Below are 18,964 nucleotides of genomic sequence, written 5' to 3' on the forward strand. Positions count from 1 at the left end.
CTTTGGGGGGGTGTGTGTGTATATGTGTGATATGCAAAGAAAAGAAATGACTGGAAGATGTGCCTTCCAGGCCATTTTTCTTTCATTAGTTGTTTTCAGGTTTCTACTAATTCTGACTGGAGAGAAGTAAATCCATGAGATGATCCCTTTTGTATTGCTTGGATGTAAATGCAGCACAGCATACCTGCCTCTGAAGCACTGCTGGTTACAGCTGCTCTGGGAAACACCAGTTTTCATGCTCGGATTGGCAGGGACCATGCCATGGATGAGGGGTTTCTTGCCAAATGCGTGGCTTTGTGGAGTTAATCATAATGTAGTGATCTGTGGCACAGTAAATGTAATTTTGCTATCTATTCAATTTCTAACTAGGTAAACTGTAGTTCATTACTGAAGGCATTTAATCTTGTAGGAGGTGGCAAGCATAGTGAAATTGAAAGTTTTTAAATTTAAGTATATGCTGAGGGGAAACCTTCACCTGTTCTAACTAGTCAGCATTGTCTGAAAAAGAATAAAAACTTTACATGACTCATCAAATTCATCAAATGGATGTATTTCTAAATAATTTGTGTTTTTTTCCACTTCGTTTTAGATCCAGGTCTTAGAAAGCAGTGTGAAAAGAAATTATACCCTTTTAATTAAAAGGTGTATGTAATCTTTTTATTCTCTAAGCACTCATCAAATTTTTACCATTTCACTGATTTTTGAGGATTGTGTAAAATGGTTATTTTCATTGACCTCAGTTCTTGAAATGCCTACAGGATTTCTTGGCAGAAATATTTTCTCCTTCTGTTAACCAAAATGTGTGAGCTCTGGAAATCACTGAAAGCTACAGAAATTAACAAAAACAAAGTCTCCTGTTTTCTACATATATTAAAAAAAAAAAAAAAGAAAAAAGAAGAAAAATCTGTGTTGAAGTTGACCGTATCTTGGTTTTGCTCTCTTTTTTGGTCATTATGTAGTAATATATATGAGAAAATGCATGTGAGTCTCTTATAATTATGTTCTCATTCAAGTAACTTTTCTCTTTGCTTCAAGTTAACATCATTATGAATGAAAAAATGAAATCACAGCTCTTCTATAGGTGCATAGATTTTGGTTCATGTTGCGGGTAGGTGGTGAGCAGTCAGCTGTATTCCTTGAAGAATGCTTGCTCAGTTTCTTACATTTGTGACATGTCTTTTAGGTGTTAGGATTATAACATTTTTAATATACTAATGGTTACAGACTGAGTTTTGAGGTGATCTGTTTCACACTTACTCATGCTGTTATTCTTTCACTTCAAATAAAAAGTTATTGATGGTCAGTTTCTTCAGGTAAACTTTTAAGACAAAAACTATTTCTAATTATCAGCTCTGCCTGTTTTGCCAAGGTATTTAACATAGTCTATGACATTAATGTCAGCAAGAATAGCATTAAGGAGCAGGATTTAATTTACTTATCTGTAACTGAAGTCAGAAATAGCTTTAGCAATTAAATTACTTGTGGCAGAATTGTTTGTTTATGTCCCTAGTATTACTGTGTGTATTTTTGAATGATAGATCTTTGAAGATGACTTGCACGTCTGAAAGATTAACATTTTACCAATATTCAGTTACCTGATTCGATATTCTTGTTAGTGTAAGAGGCAGTTTAATGGAAAAATGAATGCTAATAAAATGCCTTTTTAGTAATTCATTTTGAAAACCATTTGACCTTAACTACAGTGAAAGTAGACTGTAAAAATCATCATATATTCCCTTCCTTGAACTTTTCATAATGCTGAAAAATGAGTGAGAGAAAGAAGCAAGATCCAGTTACTGTACCCTGTTTGCACAGCTGTACTTCATTGAGTGAAGGCTTGTGTTACACACAGTTTGTGATAGGAAGTAAATGCTTTTAAAACAACTAAGGAGACAGGTCTTTAACCTCCACCTTTTCAGATGCTTTGGTCACTCATTTAGCTTCTGTTGAGGTCTTGGGAATCATTTCACATACAAATTATTACTGAGTACTGAAGCTCACCTGAATAATTCATCTCCTATTGAGCTTATTAGGCAGAGATGCATTAAGATGAGGTCAGAGGGGTTTTGAGAGAGATCACTAGTTCTTGATATAGTGAATACTTGTTCCTTCAGGAACAAATGCATTTAAAGAAGGAAGAATACTTTGATTTAGTATGAAGTGTTTTATGACAGTTGAAATTACAATTTTATTTCAGCAATTGTAAGGATTTTCAAGGACTTCGACACATTCAAATATGATGTCATGTAAATTACCCAACTGCCAAAATTAATTGGATTTAAAATTCTCAATTTCTAGCATACAAAACTTTTACCTCCTGTTGCAAGACTATCTAGTCCCCTGAGATAATGAAGACACCTTGAAATTTATATAAGAGGAGTTTTTGGCATTACTTTACACTTGCAAATACATTTTTATCACCAGGCCTAAACTATGTGATGTAAGTTTGGCACCAGATAATTTCAGGGCTTTAAATACACATTATAAGATCATTCTGTGAATACAATTCTAATATCTGCCAAAGGCACTTTTCTAATTACTCTAGTGAAACAAGTCAGTGGCAAATGGAGTGTGCAGCTGGCGGACAGCCAGTTAAATTTTAATTTCTGTAATCAACTGAGGCTTTGTGTACGATTCATCCCTGGAAACACGTGACCTTAAATTTAGGTTTATGCTAAATAGGCATTATTTGGGCTTCATTAACCACCCACTTTTTCATTTTGCTGTAATTAAGGTCATTCTTGTAGCTGTACATTTGACAAACCTAAACATTTCTATCTTAATCTCCCACTTAAAGCTGTCCAGATACCAATATACAGTGCAGAGAGACCACTCCAGTCTGCTCTTAATAAAAAATACCTAGAAGCACAGTCAGGATTTTGAAGTATTCTTCACTGCAGCACCTTAGAGGTGGTGTGCCTTCAGAGGACATGGCTGACACTGGTTTTGCCCTTATTCCAGCAACTTTTTCTGAACTGTAACACAATAGAGCCACTGCTCTCTGTTGTCTGGGTGTCAGTGGGCTTGAAGATTTATGCCTTCCAGAAGACTGTAAGCCTAACAGCAGACATCAGTTGTTTAAATTTGAAGCGTAAGATTTTTTGGAACATTTTGTCTCCCCTTCTGGTATTGAAATAGATAACTTTAGTAAATAAATGCAGGCATGAAAGCATCCTATGTCCTTGTCCATCTGAACCCCAGAACAGAGCTCCTACTAACTCATGTTATCAGGACCGAGCTCAGGTTTTCTGGCTGTTTAACTCCCATCTCAAGCATCCTTCTACTCTTCCAGCAATGATATGAGTTCTTGCCACAGCTTTACCTTCCTCAGCATGAAATCTACACTGACTTCTGTCAACGTACCCACATTTAACACAGCCTACCCAAACTCACCTCTGAGCATTAGGTTTTATTAGGGTTTTATTACCTGCTATATAAGATAAAATAGCAAAGTGTAAGTTGGGGGATTAGTTGCTTCTAGCTTATGAAAAAATGGCTTGGCAAACAAATGTTGCTTTGTTCTATAGTACATACCTCATTAGAAATTATGTGTTTTGCAGAGGTTAATATACTGTGGGCCTTGCACCTAGTACATCACAGTTCTGAAGATTACAACTTAATCACAGCCTTGAGACAATCTGTACTACAAAGGTACACCTCCTGGGTAAGTTGCACAAGATTTGACAAACAAATTAATATCAACAAGATGTTGTAAAAGTGAAACAATAATGTTTGTTTTCCTTCGAAGGACAACTTTTTTTTTTTTTTTTTTTTTAAGGTATTTGACCCTGGAAACATGGAAGTTGAACCTGAGGAATGTGAGAATCATAAGCTTTAAAAATACGTTCATTAATGTTTTCACAGCAAACTTGAAAAAAGATGCAGTGGTTAAGTTTAAGAAGGCTAATTATAGCTATGCCTTTATATTTTCATAACTTTTTAAGTAAAATTGGGCCATTTTTTTCAATCGGTTATTCATGCATAAATACAGCAAAAGATCAGAGTATAACTATTTTAGAATATATCTGTGTAACTGAAAGGAGCAGGGAGAGAAATCATTGCTAGAGATTGCTTTGAACATGCAGATGTATTTATTTGTCTCTGCCTGTTCATGTCATGTGCCTGTACTCCAGTAAGGGCAGTATGCCACTACTCTTACCTAGTGTTACTTCGGATACTATCTGTTTTAAATGTTGAGCTGTGTATACCTGTAATATAAATTAAGGTGATCACTCATTTAAAGATTTAAAACCTTACATTTCCAAATACATTCATAAGTATAACGTACTATTCAGTGTTTAGTTTTGGGCTCAGGATAATTAGGTTATGCCGATTTTTCTCATTTCATTTTTATGTTCTCATTTGACTCAGATATTTTCAACTCAGATTGTAGCTTGTTTGATTGTTGTTCTACTTTTTTTTAATAATTTTAAAATTTTGAATTTTCAGAATCAGAGGTCAAGCAAAGCAATTTTCAATGTATTTTTGTATATAACATATATAAATGCTCTTCTCCAATGATGTATAATACTAGTGGTGGAGGAAACCCACAGTCCTCTGGGAATCTCAACAGCTAGCCTATGAGCAAGTGAGTCAAAGCTAAGTGTGTGTGATCACGCATGCAAATCCAGTGCACTTTCATTAACTTCAGTAAAGTTAGTCTGTATTTATGCTCCCATGTCTGAGCATGGACTTAATCTGTTGTCTGTAACTGGTTTAAGCACATAACATTAAATGAGTTAAAGTGCTAGGTTAAAATAAAAAATTGCTGCTACAAACTGTGAAACAGATGCTGTTTCTTAGATTTGTTTCTTAAAGTCTTCTATGTAAATTCTTAGGTTTTGTTTATTCAGAAAAGAATCATCTGATTTTAGCAGGAGTGCCTCAGATTTAAATGACCACAATGAACAATAGAGGAAGGGATGCATCTCTGTCACGATTCTGCTTCCTATGTAAATATGCCATGTTAAAGATTTAACCTTTGCACATTTACCCATTGGGACCATATGTGCAAATGCTTAACAAAAACAATAATTCAAAACAGACAAAAAGCATGTGTGTACATATGGGTGTGTGCATGAGCACTTTGTCTGACTGCCTGATTTTGAGGTGGTACCTCAGAGAACGTACGGTATTCAGGAAGGTCAAGATGTCTGTCTGTCTTAGGTTCTAAAGACCATCCTTAGGACCATGCTGGTATCACTGGGCAAATAATATAGGTACATTAAAAACTCATTTGCTGTGAGCAAAGGGAAATGGACCTAGGAATCCATAAGACTTTTGTGTGCATTGTTTTTTCCACCAAATATCCGGTATTAGCCAAAATGTTTAGTTAGTGTAAATATTGGTTTACCTTCCCCCAGAATGTTTGAGAGTTATACCAGTTTTCTTTCTCCAAAACCTTACTGTACATAAACACAACTCTTGCTAATTCTTATAGCACTGCTATTTATTTTTCTAGACTGCCAGACTTGTCCAGAACCCCACAAATCCATCTGCCTCAATGCTGAAACTCAGTGAAGCCTTTAGTTAATCTTCCTTTGTTGTTGCAAAATGTGTATTGTTGAATGCAGTTCGACATCCAGTTTTCTGGAGGCTGTGAGAAAGTTGTAGTGGATGGTGTGGGATTGTGGGACTTTTCTACTGCCAGCTGCGTATGTGTTTTAAGTTAAACATTATAAGATAAATAAATCAGCATATTAATCTGTGTGGGTTGTGCTCAAGCTGATTGAAAAGATGTGAAATGAAAGAAAAGAGAAAAACATGCTTTAAGTACAATCAGTGGTAGAGATACACTCCTGAGCTTGGAACCAAATGTATGCTGCTTCATGTCATTTGCACACACAGTGTTTCTATTACTCCAGTGAAAGGGCCACAGAGAGGCAGACCAAAACCACCGAAGGTGGTTTTGAAGCCCATTTTGTGGGGAAAAAAAAAAGTGGAAATAAAAATGTATATTCATTTTCAAGAAGAAATCAGCAAGTTAATACTATATAAATTTTTGCTTCTGATGTAATACCGAGTTTAATTGTGAAAAGAAAGAGTTGCGTATACACCTCAAAAAGCTATAATTTAATTCTTTGAGTACCAGTTCTCAACTTTCCTCTGAGGGTAATATTTAATTGCATATATTAAATCCATAATAATTTCATAGCTTTAGGCTATACATTTTGATAAAAGGTTGAACTATACCTTGTTGGTTTAAAAGCAGTGGAAAAAATCTATATACAAATCTGAAAAGGGAATAGGTAACACCATTCTTTTCAGGACGGAGTCACAAAGTTAATCTCTTATCTACTGAGGACTCTGCCAGATCTGGGATTTGTAAGGGATAGGTTGTTTTTTTTTTCTACCCTTTAACTCCTGCAAAATCCTTACACAAGTATAACCCACATGAATTAGCTGTGGGCAGCTGCACCTTGCCCCTCTGTGTCCTGTCTGACAAGTACTGGACTCATCAGCAGATGGCTCCATCATGGAGACAGAGGGGCTTAGTGCAGGAAACTCAGCCCACCTGCTAAACTTCAGGAGTTTCCAGTTTTTCCCTTTCTATTGTGGAAGCATTTATTAGCTTTTACTTGCAAATGGGAGGGAGAAAGGTGCAGCATGCCCATGTCAGAAAGTGTGCAGCAGACATGCACCCTTCAAAAGGGACAATGCCTTAAGTGTGAAGGCACACATCTGCAGTGCAGCAGCCCCAGCTACAAATCCCTCTTCACTCCCTTGCTGCATGCCTTTCCCATCAGGTTATCAGTTATTGCAGCGCTCTCTCAATCTGTCCCTGAATCCACAAGTGGGAAAAGATCTGTGTGATAAACAGTTTTCTGCAGTTTTGACCATAAATGCCATCTTGGAGGCATGAAAGCTTTTCCTCTGCAGATTAGTGAAAGCCGGTACATTCCCATGAAATGTTTTGATTTGGGGAATTGGCATTTCCAGTGAAAAACTACTAATGATTTTATTGGGTTTTTTTCTGACATTGATCTTGTTTCAGTAGAACCACAAATAGGAGAAACTAAATCTTTGTTTGGGAGAGGTTTTTATTCCTCCCTGTGGGTTTCTTCTGTAAATGATCTTTAAAATCCTTAATCTGTGCAAAATAAAGCTTACATTGCAAGGAAACTTGAGGCAGTTAGGAAATAATTCTCCTTTGTCAATCTCAAATTTACCTGTAGATTTATATAAAAATACTCTCCACTCACCACATAACAGAGAAATCCTAGTACCTAGTACTCATTGTGAGAAGTAGGTTAGAAAATAAATATGAAGATGATCCTTCCTTCCCTTCTGTGTCATCTGCAAATACCACCAAATTGTCTCTGGTACTTCTAGGGAAAAAGCATAAAATTTTTAACCCTGCTTTCAGTCCTGCAACCATTTCCATGAATAATCTGAAAACCATCTGTTTAGTTTTAGTTTTTGTTTTGTTGTTGGGTTTTGTTATTTTTTGGTGGTTTTTTTTTTTTTTGTTTTGTTTTGTTTTTTGTTTTGTTTGGGAGGGTCTTTGTTTGTTTTTAAAATCAACTTCCTTTCCATTTCCTTTAAAAATTTCCTGCTCATATCTTGCCATTAGGCAGGTACAATCAATAATAAGAGAAAACTAAAGTAGCTTTACTTAAACATGGCCATGTGTCCTACTCCTTTGCTGGCTTCTTTGTAAGATAACCTTTGAGAAAAACCATGACAGCCTTCTGGCTGTTGTGAGACAAATATCTTTCAGGTTAGAGGAATGAGGAAAAAGGAACTCGGAAAAGACTGACTCAATGACAGTGTTTAGGCTATGTCTTCTAAAGTATGAGAGGTTTGCACTACATTTTTGTTTCAGAGCATGGTTTGTGGGTTTGAAGGTTGTGGGGTTTTCATTCAGTAGTTTCCTGCACAAGGCAATCTGATCTGTGTTTTTAAGTTTTAAAGAAATCTCATGCACATCTACTCCAGAATTTCATGTTTAAGTGCCGCATGCCCCGATGACATTTACTAGGTCCCATGTTAGGTAAGAGTTGCTGTGAATTTTTGTGAGTTTGCTTAGATTGAGTGATTCTTGGGCACTGAATATGCAAAATTCACCTTCCAAATATATTTTTATTTTATTTTATAAATGTTATGCAAACTCTTCAGCCTTTGAGGGTCAGACTGATTAAAACAAAGCAGCTATTTACATTATTTCCCCCAAGCTCCAAAAGCTCAACATACTTCTGCACCATAATTCCTTTACTTTTTGGAAAAGTACTTTGAAGATATTCAACCAGAAACACTCTATGTGTAGTTGGTGGTGCAGCTGTGATCTGTGAAGCCTTGACTGGAGTTTATGAAATCACAGCTGTCCCAGCCCTACCAGGTGGTGCTGCAGCAACATAAGGTATTTTTAATTATGCTTCAGTCATTGTCCAGTGTTGCCGCCAGCATAGCAAACTGGGATTGCAGGGCCTTAGTCCTCCCTTGTCTCAAGACAGTGAGATACGGTTGTGGTGAAATTCTCAAGAGCATTATTCATACCATGAGAATGGAGGTGCAGTTGTTTTACAGCCTCGGTGTGACATCTTACCTATTGAGTAGGCCCTTTGGCAAAAACTGGGGGAATATAGACATTAAGTACGTGTGCAGACCTACGCTAAAGGAATTCTTGGCTCAGGAGGCCTGTCATGTCTATCAGATTGTTTTCTCTGATGTTCAAATATTTGATTTTTATGAGAAGGGCAATAGGAACTTGAAAATGAATTATGATAATTTTGTTGTTTCACAGGGAGCTGTTATCTGCTATCGAGGTTTTTCAGATTTTCCCTGAGTGCTAAAGAGTTTTAAAGTTTTTAAGATAGCTCCACCACTGCTTGGTTTAGAGAAAATCTTTGTATTGTAGGGAAGGATTGTTTTTAATGCAGCTGGTATAATACAGTGTCAGGTAAAAGAAAAAAAAAAAGATAGGCCTTTTTCTGAAGAAAGCACACGGGGTTGTAGCATGTGAAGGTCTTGGAAGTCTTGTTTTATTGCTCAGCCAATTAGGCAATTAATGGTGAAATTCCTGGCACTCTGTGTCTTTGCTAAGTAATCAGTTTTCTGAAGCTGTTTTTGTGTTAAAACAGCTTTAAAGCTCAGCAATGTATTGGAGCTTCAAGGGAGATATCATGAGGAATTTATAATTAACTTTGAAAGCCAAGTTGCCTTTCCCTTATGGTGCTCACATAGGGAGTCTGGATGGAAAAACTATAGCATTATAAATTCACACTTTTCTTACTCTATGATAATTCTCCCCTATAAGTGAACGCTCCGTGTCGAGGATATGTTGTTTCCTGCTCCATATAGTATTGTCCTGGGTTTAGCAGCAGCAGTCATTTTTTCTCCTTCTTGGTAGCTGGTGCAGTGCTGTGTTTTGACTTTCGGGCTGGGAACAAAGCTGATAAAAATGATGTTTTGGTTTGGCCAAGGACTTTGTGAGCCTCATGCTCTGCCAGGGAGGAGGGGAGCCGGGAGGAAGCAGAGACAGGACACCTGACCCAAACTGACCAAAGAGGTATTCCATACCACAGCACGTCATGCCCAGGATGTAACTGGGAGTTACCCGGAAAGGGCAGAGTGGACTGCAGGGTTGGAGGAGGTATCGGTCGGTGCTTGGTCGGGCTGGGGGGAGCAAGTTATCGGTCGCCTGGTGATGGGGTGTTGTATTCTCTTCCCTTGTTATTTCATTTATCATTACTATTATTGATGGTAGCAGTAGTGATTTGTGTTATACCTTAGTTACTAAACTGTTCTTATCTCAACCCGTGGGAGTTGCATTCTTTCTGATTCTCCTCTCCGTCCCTCCAGGAGTAGGGGGAGGGCAAGAAAGGGGGGGGGAGTGGGTAACAAGCTGTCTGGCTGTGGGTTAAACCACGACAGTTCTTTTTGGCGCCCAACGTGGGGCACGAAGGGGCTGAGATAACAACAGATCTGACGAATTAATAGTCACTCATCACAATGCTGATTTATTGGCTCTCAAAGTTGTTCCTCTTGATCTCACAGCTTCAGAATGTTGTAATTTACTTAGATCTGGTATTTGCTGTATTAGTGTTTTTCAAGTGTGGGGCTTGGGCTAAAGTTCTTGTCTCAGTGTACTTTATGATGATGACTTGTAACACAATAGAATTATTGATCATGAAACTTATCTGGTTTATGTTCCCAGTATGGTCACCACCTTTATACTTTGGGAGGTATATAATAGAAATGCTTAGCAATTACACATATTCTTTCTCCTTCTCGGGTGGTCAACCTGTGAAGGAGGCATTCTTTTACCCTCCCATTCCTCCCCCCAGAGCATTTACAGCATCATTTGAGAGTTTTGAATGGCCTTTTAATGCTATTGAGACTTGTTTGCTGATTGTGATGGGGATCACCATGTTGGCACGTATACAGAGTGTATTTTGGCCACAACTATTTCATCTGTTTTCAAAAGTTAAGCAGAGTCAGGTTTGGGTCTTCTCTGGGGTTAAACAACGAAGTAGGAGGACCAAGAGATTTTCTCTGAGGCTGGACAGCCATGAGTGGCAGGGTGTGTGGGACAGTATGGGCAAGTATCTAGTCCACTGGGCCCCTCCAGTGCTTTGGAAACATTGGAGATGGAAGGACAACGAATTATTTTGAACCTGATGGGCCCATGACCCTTAAGGCCAACAGAGCAGAGATGCAACATCGAGATGGACTCATGATCAAGGGGTGGACCTAACAATGGACACTACTGCCCAGGTTATTCATGTGTGTGAACACTGCACACAGCCTCTCCTGCTCTGAAAGACTGTTACAAGAGATGGAGCCTGGCATCATGGACCAGATGGAATCAGCAGCTTTATAGGGACTAGTCTTTGCACTAAGATAGAAGTGCACTGAGATCGGAGTGATGGTATATTGAAAATGTAGGATCTGAGCATGACGTGAATGGTATGGAATAAGGGGTGGATAATGTCCTGGGTTTAGCAGCAGCAGTCATTTTTTCTCCTTCTTGGTAGCTGGTGCAGTGCTGTGTTTTGACTTTCGGGCTGGGAACAGAGCTGATAAAAATGATGTTTTGGTTTGGCCAAGGACTTTGTGAGCCTCATGCTCTGCCAGGGAGGAGGGGAGCCGGGAGGAAGCAGAGACAGGACACCTGACCCAAACTGACCAAAGAGGTATTCCATACCACAGCACGTCATGCCCAGGATGTAACTGGGAGTTACCCGGAAAGGGCAGAGTGGACTGCAGGGTTGGAGGAGGTATCGGTCGGTGCTTGGTCGGGCTGGGGGGAGCAAGTTATCGGTCGCCTGGTGATGGGGTGTTGTATTCTCTTCCCTTGTTATTTCATTTATCATTACTATTATTGATGGTAGCAGTAGTGATTTGTGTTATACCTTAGTTACTAAACTGTTCTTATCTCAACCCGTGGGAGTTGCATTTCTTTCTGATTCTCCTCTCTGTCCCTCCAGGAGTAAGGGGAGGGCAAAAAACGGGGGGGGGAGTGGGTAACAAGCTGTCTGGCTGTGGGTTAAACCACGACAAGTATGCAGGATAAACATCTAGATTACTGAGTTCTTGATGTTTGTATTTGCTCAGTATGACTTTTGGGAAATCAGTTTTGCATCAGTTTGTCTCATTTGCTATAGTACATCTAGGAGTAATATAATAATCAGTATCTGTTCCTGTCTACATTATGGAGGTATTAGAAGAAGCAATTATCTTGTGTAGTGCTTTGAGTTCTTGAGATAATACTTTGTTATATCATCACAAGTTTAGAATTATGAATCAAATGTATATTTGCTTTCTCATTTTTCAGATTTTCAACTTGCCCATGGCTCTTTTCATTCCCCCATCAGTGTTTGCTGTTCATCTACAGTTTAATCTACTCTACCATTTTTGGATGCATACAGTGGTAAACCAGGTTTTTAAGCCATACCTAAACATAGCCTGGAGCAGTGTCCTGGAAACCTACTAGCAGCTGATTTATTGTGTAAGAAAAATCTTTGTCTGACTTCTTTAAGGAGAAACATCTGTTCATTTTTATTCCTTTTTCTGAATATATATTGCTAAGTTTATAAGAAGCAATGAGGCCAGTTGGTCCCAATTAGATTTTTTTTTTAAAAGAGCAACTGTAAGGAATCAAAACTTTTTTGCTATTTTAATACTATATTTTCCTATCTTGCAGCTTATTAAATGTTTCTGGCAGATACTGAAACTGATTTCATTTCTAAGATAAATATTTTAGGGAAAAATATCCAAAACCCAGCGCTTCTTAAAGATCATTTAGAGTTTCAACTGAAGTCCACGACACATGTACATACACTTAATATCTTGCTGTAATTAGTATGTCATTTCCTCCACTTCTCAGGTAGCTGAATGGTCTTCTGCTTCTTTGCATACAGTAGAGGTTCTTAAAGGTATCCCATGTTATAAGGCCATAGCATTTTTTTTTCTGCTATTTTAAGCGACTGTGTTGCTCAAATTACTTTCTCTTTTCTTTGTGTTTCCCAGGGGGTAGGGATTATAAGGCAAAAATCTACTTAGAGTGACCCAATAGAAAACTCCTGGTTTTGAAATTTCACTTCTCTTGATCACATTTCTGAAATCATTAATACATGTCTGATGCTCTACAACACCTCATGAATAGGAATGGTTTACAAAAAAAATGTCACACACATCACCAGAATGCATAAACTCAAGGAATGCATAATTAAACTTGTCAGAATTGTCTTGAACAAATTTGAGCACTTTGAAATTTCACCAAATGAATACTCTGAATCACGTGGTAGCAGGTGTTTTGCCCATGTCTTAGGTTCCCCAATCTGGCTTTACCGTGTTTTGCCACTAAGAGAAGTACAAGATGCCTCATCTACATCTTCTTTGCTGTCTGAAGCCATTTCTTCCTTGGCTGAGAGGTTTCTAATGTTCTGCTGCGTAGCAGTAACTCAATGAGTCTCAGCACTGGTGCCACAGTGTGTGTCTAAAGTTTCTGAAGTGAATTTCAGAGGCTTATGAATTGCCTACATCCCTCTAAAGTGCTAAATCCTTCATAGGGCTTAAAAGGAATTTCCATAGCATATGTGCAATGTGCCAAATTTATACACTAGTCTAAACAAGAATGAATTTCAGTCTCAATGAAAAGATAAGCACTCCTTACTATTAAATTATTGTGCCTGTAAAAAAACAATGGATCTTTTGTACTGATCCAGTTGATCCAGTCATAGATCTTTGTTTACAAGAGAAGTTATTCTTAATTTTGCTATTGTTGATTTTATAACACAGCTGAAATCAGTTGAAATATGTTGACGTTATGCTTTAAGGTCAAAAACCATGTCAAAATAGAAATAGGGGTACACCATGTATTAGCAGATTTCCTGCTCTCTAGGGCAAGAGCATAACAGAAAAGAGAAGGAAAGGAAATAGTTGCAGCTATTGCAGCCATGCAGGTTTATAGTGGCCAGTATTTTTGTTGAAATTAATATGATGCTTCAGCATTATACTGGGGTATTGGGGGTTTGGGTTTTTTTTTTGTTTGTTTGGTTGTGTTTTTTTTTTTCTTTTTACAACTATTACAATGGAACTGTTTAAAGCTCTGGCATCTCTAATTTTTTTTTTTTTTCCTATCAGCCCTTTTCATGAATTTAAATGGTTCTAATTGTCTTACACTGATTATGGTAAAATGGAATTCCTTTCTGTAAGTCTCAGTTTCCTGACATGAGAGGTCTCTTTAGGGCTGCAGGCCTGGGGTTGTATAGAAAACCTAGCTAGCAGCTAGGCTGTTGCTAGCCCTTGCTTTTAGAGCTGAGAATCATAATCCCCCAAAAGCTCTGGTGTCCTCTGGGAGCCCATGGTAGCTGCTGTTGCTGGGTGACAGATCATATCATTAGGGGTCTAGTGTAGATATGCTTCATTATATCAATTCTGCCAGTGAGAGTTGTAATAGTTTGCATCTAAAATGCAGGAGCATTTGGTAAGAAATGTTAATTTTGTCCTCAGATTTCTATTGCTTATAACAAGTGTCAGTGTTTCCTTACACAAGCTTTGGACCCATATTGATTGGTCAAGTATGATTGGAAATTGCAACTTCACAACTTCTGATTATACATCTTTTTCCTTTAGAAAAAAAAAAGTCTAGTAAGATACAGGAAAAAAATCTATTTAATAGGTAAATTTTTGACATAGCACTGAAAATCTTAATAAAGGATATGCCCAATTATTACTTTAGAAAAAAAACCCAACATAAACAAAACCGCGATGTTTAAGTAATAAGAGAATGAAAGCTTATGAGGGAAGATGTTTAGTTTTGGGACTAATTTAAATTGAATTTTGTAATTACAAGAGAATGATTATGCTGTGCTGAAACTTTCTATGCCATGTTTCAGCCTCGAACAAAAGTGCATAGCCCCGATAGTTTCCTATACTTTAATTTTGAATGTATCCATTATTTCATAAAATACTAAAAGAAGTTTCATATGTTATAACTTTGATCTTCTCCAATATTTGTTACGTTAGTTTTCGTCCACCTTTTCTACCAGTGGATCAGATATGGTCTATTTTATTTTAACTCAAGTCGCTCATATATTACTCTGAAGAGGGTATACCAACTCATAAAGATCAAACGTACTCACTTGTTCTATCTCAGTTAGACTTTTTTATTTCCTGCATACTTGGTATGCATTAGCTTTTGGCCTTTAATGTAAAATAGTGCAGCATTTAAAATACCATAAATCTTACATAGAGATTATACAATACCATTATTTTGGTGCTAGAGATCTTTTATTAATACCAAAATCAGAATGGGCTATTGATAAAGGAAAGTCATTTCTGTAATTATTAAAGAAGGGTTGGGTGTTCTAGAGTGAAAACACGACTTTGTGTCTTAAATTATTCATTTGCACTTAACTGTATTGTCCATTAAAAGAACTTTTCTGTCTGAAACCCATTTTTTCCACTATTCTGTGCATTAGTGCACTGTGTACATGCCAATCTGAAATTATATCAGAAATTTGCCAAAGATCTTTTAAAAAATTTTCAGTAGCAACAAGGTATTGAAATAAAATCATATTTATTTAAATGAAAAGCAAACCAAAACAAACACAAACCAAACAAACAAAAACTACCCCCACGCTAACAAAACAACAAAAAAATAAAAACTCCAAACAAGTGAAGAAAACACTTAAGACTTTTCTGTAATGGTGCATAAAGATAGGAGGTATCTACAAGATGTGTAGATATGCACATGGGGACATGGTTTAGTGATGAACTCAGTAGTATTAGGTTTATGGTTGAACTCTATGATCCTAAAGATCTTTTCCAACCTAAATGATTCTGTGATTCTATGATCTCAATAAATCAAGAGAAAATAATTTTTAGTCCTATCCAGTACTGTTTAGGTCAATGGAATGAGTCAGTAGGTCTGATCTTAAATGGTCTGGGAGAAATGTTTCTACAACTAGACCATTCTCATCCAAATCATGAGGGGAGTAAAAAAAAAAAAATAATACTTCGGTCAAAGAGCAATAAAAATCTAATTTTTCAAAAACCACAAAATGTTTCAGGACCTACTGACAGACAGAAATACTCCATTTCAGTTTATTTTCACAGGTGATTCAGAAGTTCTATGGCTCGTATTAAACTATATCCTTACATTATGCATTTATTACAACCAATAAGTTCGGTGTGTTTATAACCTGATAGACACCTGTGAAAAACAGAAATTAGTTTATGTTGGTTTAGCTGTAATTTTTATGAGATGTCAAAATGTATTTGGAAAGTATCAACTGAATCAAACCCTGATGGTGGTAATTGCAGCAGCAGATTATTCCTTTCCCGTTTGATCTTTGACATGCATTAGTTTCTGTTTAATTTTCTAATTTAAGGAAAGACTGTTATTTGCCCTTTACCATACTCACGGAAGTCAGGTTTCTTAAAGCATCTCTTTTTCTCTTGTTTAAGTCTGTCTACCTCATCAAATTCTGGGAGCAGAAAAAGGTGAACCACTACTATTAAGCAGAATTAGCATGCGTGAAAACAGGCAAGGAATGAGAAAAATTTTGGCACTTCATGCAGGCTGGAGAAGATGTGGAATTGCTACAGATACAAGCCAAAATACATTTATTTTTGACAGAAATCACCAACTAAGTAAAACTGAAACTTGCTGTGGAAGTATATTGTATTTGTCAAAAAATATTTTGTCCTTATTTGAGGTGTGTACTAGTCTTAAGTTTCTTTCTGTGACTTGCTTTGGCATTGACTTCTGCTCAGTTTTCCTTAATGAAAATCTTTTAAAGACAGAGGAATTGTGGAGGCTTCATGCTTTCATGAGAAGGAATTCCATTCCTGGCAGGAATCCATGCACAGCCCGTCAAGGCCCCTGAGTACAGGTGAGATGTTGTGGCCCAATCATGAAGTCCTTACATCAACGAGGAAGATGGCCAAATTCAGAAAAAGTCTTCTATGGGTTTTTTGTGGTTTTTTGTTTGTTTTTTTTTTTGGGGGGGGGGGGCTTGTTTTGCTTGGTTTTTTTTTTCCAAAATATGAGAATAAGGTCAATAATGAAATTGAACAAGCAGACCTAAAAGAATAAAAAATTATGTATTTCTTGGAAGTAGCAGTATACAAGTGATTACCGCATCAATAGCAAAAGCTGTTCTTGAAATTCTAGAGGGCATATGTGTCTTTTAAAGAAGAAGCTATTTGAAACAAACATCTATTGGATGGTGATTAAAGGAATCATAAAATCTCTAGGGCAATGTGATAAAAAAGTGACAGCATGAGACAATAGATAAAATAGTCATTAATTCCCAGGCCCTACCAATTGAGATTGGTCCTCTATTTCTCTACAGATTTCGTTTTCCCGTTTTCTTGGACCTACCTTACCCACAGTTTGTGCTGTAATCTCATTTAAATAAACAAGAAAGGATTGCAGGACAAAACAGTTGTAGCAAGGTTTATGTAAAGTACTTTCAGGTAGTTTAGTGATTTAGAAGGGATTTAATAATCCATTTTGTAGACCTGAAAGGTAAATTTGATCAAGAAATGAGACTTTGAATTTAAAAAGCATTTTAACAAAATCTATTTGACTATAATAGTTTTGAGTGTTTGTATTGGGAAGAAGACGGTTTTGGTTTTGTGCTTGTATTGTGGAGTTGGAGAAAGATTTTTGACAATGAACTAAAATCTTCAATAGTTTGAAAATGAAAAATGGAAATGCTCTGCTGGTAGGTAAAAAGTCTTGAGGCCTTTTTTACAAATGCATATATTTATGCTTAATCTAATGTACTGTGAATAGTTCCTTTGGGGTCAGTAAGTAATAAGTCAAATTTAATGTGTGGAAATTTTTGCAAAATGGGGATAAACAAGTAATATTGAATGAATCACAGTGGAGACAGGGTGTGGTGAACTGATCTGATTTTCTGGCTGAGATGAGAAATGTGGGATTTTTTTGGTTTTCTCTTATTGGTGGTGGTAGGGTGTTTTTTTTTTTTAATATAAAGGGCATCACCAGTAAAAATTAAAATCAGTAATAATCCAGTGTATTGTATAATACACTGAAATTGAGTAATTGTGAAATTGCAGTATCTCTTGAATTTGATTCTGGAAACTCATTTTGAATTTAAATAGCATATGTGAACAAAACCTTTCATTTTATGTATTCTAATATATTGGTTTAATGAAAGTACAAACTTATTTTCTTCAATTCAGCCACTATAGCAAAAAATATACATGGGTCTGTCTGATGTGCTTTTTCAAATTAGAAACACATATATCTGTCCTAGTAAGGTTACAAGGGATCAAAAACTTACCATTCATGAGACTTTTGCTAAAAGTCATCAAAAAGATGAATCTCATTAAAGGTGATTACAGCCATTCTGCTAGTCCGATGTTCAAGACTGTGTCTGACAAGTCTCAGTGATGCAGAAGATTTAAGTGGAATTCCTAGAAACAGATCACAATATCTGACAGCGTAGTGGCTTTTAGAAGCTGGATTTTCTCACTGTTACAAAGATTCAAGAAATTATTCTAAAATCTATGGGGAATGAACTAATCACGATTTACATAAAGAGAAAAATTTGGTTTACAAAAAATATTTCTGGTCCCATTCATGATAGTTGATGCTTTTATCATCCAGAAATCCATTGTTCTCCTGCTGCCAAGTCGCAACTCAAGCATTTACTGTGGAGGGAAGAAGAACAAATAAATCAATAAGCATCACAGAGTTAAAAATGCTTTCTTTAAGGCAGACAGTGCCTTTGTAGGTCTACATAAGATATATCTATATATACATATAGATATATACACAATATAGACAATAAAACTCAAACTTGATTCTAAGAAACAAAGACATCTCACGGTTTCAATCCAGCCTGTCTGCCAAAATGGCTTATTAGATTTTCTGACCAACTTGCAGGATGAAAGTCTTATCATCATTGCACTTGCCAGAGTGTGGAGAAGAGAGCAGCTTATGACACTATCACTAAGCAGAAATACTAGCAATAAATGCAAAATGTGTTCCAGTCTTCCATGTTTCACTCCCCCTAAGAAAGGAGGAAAGTATTATCTTGCTTCATACGTAAAGCATATAGCTGCCTTTTGGTTTAAATGAAAAGAATAACAAGAGAGAAAACATTTGTAAGAGAGCACACTGCCTTGCTAAGTGTAGGCTGCACTTGAGCACAGTTTGATCAGGAAAAACATAGTGGGATGAGGTTTGGAGTTCCTTCCTTCGTGATTAGGACCTCAGAGATAATTAGGAGAGCCAACATTACTAGCTAGTAGCCCCAGGATAAGCCTCCTATTTAAAAACTATGTGTTCCTTGGCACTTTTAGGTAACTGAGTGTACCCATAAGTGCCTTGACAGTGAGTTAAGTATTTTAATACTATCTAGCTTTTCTTTCAACTGAATTACAGTATAGAGAGGGACTTAAAAACATGTAAGTCGTTTAAATGAGCTTAGTGTTCTGCACCTAGTAGCTCTGAGAGCAACATGCAGCACAGGCACCA

The 18,964-nt window shown here is 36.9% G+C and overlaps 1 protein-coding gene across 1 annotated transcript in view; it reads left to right on the forward strand.

Annotated features, from left to right (window-relative positions):
* AGMO (alkylglycerol monooxygenase) overlaps window positions 1-18,964 on the forward strand; it is a 200,800-nt gene that overhangs the window by 75,663 nt on the left and 106,173 nt on the right. Inside the window, 2 exon segments of the mRNA XM_061356457.1 lie at window positions 3,561-3,664; window positions 11,777-11,872. Coding sequence (XP_061212441.1) covers window positions 3,561-3,664; window positions 11,777-11,872 — 200 coding nt within the window.

The sequence above is a fragment of the Neopsephotus bourkii genome, unplaced genomic scaffold, assembly GCF_033783945.1.
Source record: "Neopsephotus bourkii isolate Nb327-2 ecotype Australia unplaced genomic scaffold, CSIRO-AGI_Nbou_v1 NB_855, whole genome shotgun sequence".
NCBI lineage: Eukaryota > Metazoa > Chordata > Aves > Psittaciformes > Psittacidae > Neopsephotus > Neopsephotus bourkii.